Raw genomic sequence first — 4285 nt, forward strand, 5'->3', positions numbered from 1 at the left:
AAGCTGTTTGCAACGTCCTAGATGCAACTCTTTAAGCCATGTTAGACATCCAATGGACGGGTGGACCTTGGACAAATTTGTACAACCATCAAGCTCTAGTTTCTCAAGATTTGGGACTCCGCTCAAATCTGGTGTCTCGATCAAGTTTTCAGAATCCCTTAGGTCAATGTGTTTCAATTTTTTAAAACTCTGTTATAGACCATTAAATAGTTAGATAAAATGAGTAAGAGTGAAAGGACTAAGAAGAACAAGAATAAATTAAATATGCATAAGCCAAAATCTTACCTTCTTTCCAATCCACAATTTCTCGATGCAGCTGCCAGGCATTTTGAGCACAACAAGATTGTCGAATTGGAAATTTTCCAGCAAGGATTTGAAAGGATATCCCCAAAATTCTATGATGCATAACTCATTGCACATGAAATTCGAAGGATTTCCATGCCATTCCAGATTAGTGTTGTGTAAATCTATGTCGCTAATCTCAAGCATTTTCAAATTTTTCATCTTTGAGAAGGCTTCAACATCTATTCGCTCTTTTTTCTGTAAAGGCAATTTTAGGACAATGCCTCTAACCACATCAGTTCCCTAATAACCAACAAAAATTAAATTAGTAAGTATGATGAAAATATTTGACAAATACTTAGAAGAATCAGTATCAAAAATGTACTTCTCTATGTTTGTGTCAAGACTAACCACTTACACTATCATTTTTCAATACTCTAATGACATCCTCTTCACGCCACAATCTACTGGGTAATTTGCCAAGCTTCGCAGACTCATCATGAACTATTTTTTGACCCAATTTTTGTAACAAATCATGCATCCCCAATCTTCCGCTCTCTGAGATGGTTATAAGAGATTTCTCCACAAGAACATCCAAATTGATGTTCGGATAGCAACCCAAAGCTTCTAGTTTGTATATGACTTCTTTTTTGAATTCTCCATTGAAGAAACATGCAATATCTAAAAACAAATTTTGCTGCGAATTCTCTAATTCATGATAACTTATTTTTAGTCTATCCAAAATTTCTGCATTGGGATTTTCTCTTAGTAAATCCCTGACACTCTCCAATTTTTTCAATTCTCTACCACGCGATAATTTACCAAAAACATTAATAGCTAAAGGAAGGCCATTAGCGTAATTCACAATTTCCTCAGACAATTGCTCAAATTTTTTTTCAGGATGGGGTTTCTTGAAGGCTTTCAAACTAAAGAGTTTTAAAGCTTCAGCATGATTCAGCACCTTAACCTCATAGATCTTATCCACATATTCGCTCAGCAAATGTTGATCCCTGCTTGTTATAATGATTCTACTCCCTTGACCAAACCAATCATGTCTCTTTGCTAATGCTTCTAGTTTTTCTCCATCCACATCGTCAAGAATAATAAAAATCTTTTGAGTACGTAGTCTGCTCCTTATCTCTTTGCTTGGATTGCAAATATCTATTTCTCTTTCCTTTAGGATATGAGAAATAAGATGTTTTTGTAGATCAACTAGACTAAGAGATCTAGTTTCTTCAATAAAGCAACTAGCATCAAATTTATGAGAAACTTCTTCATAAATGGCTTTTGACAGAGTTGTTTTGCCAATTCCTCCCATCCCCCAAATCCCTAAAAAGCGAACTTCATCCAATTCTATTCTAAGTAAGGCCATAATTTCCTCCACACGGGGTTTTATTCCAACAAATTCCTCGGAAACAAATGAGAAGTTAGAAGTTCTCAATCCATCAGATATACTATTACAAATTTCTTTGATAACGTTTGATTCGTACCTGTAAGAAAGATAGATCAGCTATAGCCATAGAGAGAAAAAAACTCAGAATAAGTTACAATGTTAGGCTGCATTCATCAGAGAAACGAAAATTATTAATTTATGATGTAGCACCATAATTAAGGTTTGATTTGCTCTGTTCATCATGCGGTCTAATAAAAAACCATGTTTTATCACCTGACTATAAAACTTCAATGGTTTGAGAGTGTGCCTAATATACTAGGTCCTTTAATTATTAGTATGCTTCTTGCATTCCCTTTTTCATAGTCATTTTTTTTTTCTTTAATCTTCACAATTATAAGATAAAGATATCACAAATAGACCAATTAAATATATTTACTACATAATGCTCTGCTTCTGTTAATTGAAGCAATTCTGCACGAAATTTAAATTTGTGAGCTAAAATGAACAAAGACTTGGTGTAATGGTCATGGTTGTGGATGGTTAATTAGAAATGGCAATAGCATTTTAATCCAATATTATTTATGGATTTCAACTCCCCCCAATATTGTTTATTCATAAGATGTACGTAATTTGAACATGTTATATGTGATTTTTAATTCTTTTTGTGATAAATTTCTTTATTATGTTAATTTTAGCCTCATCACATTGTTAGAATATAATATTTTTCGTATATTTCATATTTGGTTGATATTGAAATATTCTTTATTTAAGGGTGTATTCTAATCAAATATTGGAATTGTAATAAAAAATCAAAAATCTAAATCATTTTTATTTTTTTAACTTCTTCATATCATCGTTGCTTGTGGTACTTTTCTATGGTGTAGGCAAAAATTAAAAATTTCCCGATGTCCAAACAAACTGAAAGTTGGTGTCATTCTGTTGGAGTAGGAAATTAAATAAAATTTCGCATGTTAATCCATGGGAGAGTCCGCCAAATTTTAGTGTAGTAAATCATGATGAAGATACAAATTTAGAACAAAATTTGATTATTTTGCAGAAATTTTCAACTTATTCATGTTCACGCTGAAAGAAGAAAAGATTTTAATGTTACCTATCGCTATCATTACGTAGATGCCATCCGGACATGTTGCTCACTTCTCTCAAAGCAGCTCTCCACTTTGACATCATCTGAATGTCAACCTTGGGATCTTTTTCATGCCCATCAAAAGCTTCTGCAAAAGTTCCCCTCACTTTTCGTATGTCAGATGGATTCACATGGTAGAAAATAGGAAAAACTCTAAGCCCCGGGCATTTGACCATCTCGGCAAGTTCATCGAGACACCATTTAGAGAATGCGTAGTTTTTAGAGATAACGGCGATCCCACACTTGGATTGTTGTATTGCTTTTGGAAGCTCATCAGAAAGATATTTTCCTCGCTCGAGCTTCTCAACGTCTCTAAACACGAAAAGGCCTTTCCGTTGTAAAGCATCATGGAGATGGTCGGTAAAACGATAGCGAGTGTCATCCCCGTAGAAACTGAGGAAAACATCATATCTCTGTGGAGATGTTGAAGAAGAAGACGAAGAGACTATGTCAGTACTCGTGGACGCCATCGAAGAAGACGAAGAGACTATGTCAGTACTCGTGGACGCCATCGAAGAGACACAAGCTGGTCTTCTCTTTTTTAGCAAAACATCCTTATCTCTGTGGAGATGTTGAAAGAAGACGAAGAGACTATGTCAGTACTCGTGGACGCCATCGAAGAGACACAAGCTGGTCTTCTCTTTTTTAGCAAGTAGATCATGATGCCAATAACCAAAATACACACCAAATTCAAGCAAATCATCATTGTTAAAAGCAATGCCATAATTTGCAGATTTTGAGAATAGGCTGGATCAGTTTCTGTAACAAGGTTCTGGCCCTGGCCGGTATTGTTTATATTGAGAAGGCTTTCCGCGTTGTAAAAAGCGGTCAGCATATATAAATATAATTAAGGAAACTTGCAGGTTACTCACCATTAATGCTCCCTCTCTTGTCCACGAAAGTAGAAGGAAATGTCGTGTAAATTTAGTTGGATTCGGGGTCCACCAATTAAGGTAATTATTTTGCCGTACTTGGAAGTTTCATGGAAATTACAAGTGCTTTATCTTAGCTTGGCTACCATCCTTGTTTGTTAAATCAAACCCCATCCCTTCACATTCTCTCACATTTCATCGTACTATTCATTTTTTTTTTTTTTTAATATCAAATTATACACTTTTTATATCATATTATTTATCTTTTATTATTATTTAAATAAAAAAATTACTACAAAATAAATTTTTTTACTTTTCAATACCATTATTTCATTTTCTCATATCAATCATTATTATTATTATTATTTTTTTTTTTTACACATAAACATTGCAGTGGCGTGGGGTGTTGTTTAACAAACACCCCCATGCTTTACTTATATTTCAGTTACTATATATAATTATTATTAATATATTTTATTTAAAGTAGGATGTCACAATATTGTTTTATGTGATTGTGATGATCTTCAGTCTCATGTTAGGCTCATAGTTAGATCTTGTGTAATTACTCAAATAAACCTTTTTTTTTTTTTTTTT

General features: G+C 33.7%; 1 protein-coding gene across 1 annotated transcript; it reads right to left on the bottom strand.

The window, feature by feature from the left end:
* Positions 1 to 688: 688 nt before the first annotated feature.
* Positions 689 to 3331, bottom strand: LOC132162764 (TMV resistance protein N-like). The gene is made up of 2 exons (XM_059572993.1): positions 2787 to 3331; positions 689 to 1772 (listed from the first exon to the last, which is right to left on the bottom strand). The coding sequence occupies exons 1-2, from the start codon at positions 3329 to 3331 to the stop codon at positions 689 to 691; spliced, it is 1629 nt and encodes a 542-aa protein (XP_059428976.1).
* Positions 3332 to 4285: the final 954 nt, after the last annotated feature.

The sequence above is a fragment of the Corylus avellana genome, chromosome ca10, assembly GCF_901000735.1.
Source record: "Corylus avellana chromosome ca10, CavTom2PMs-1.0".
In the NCBI taxonomy this organism is placed as follows: Eukaryota; Viridiplantae; Streptophyta; class Magnoliopsida; order Fagales; family Betulaceae; genus Corylus; species Corylus avellana.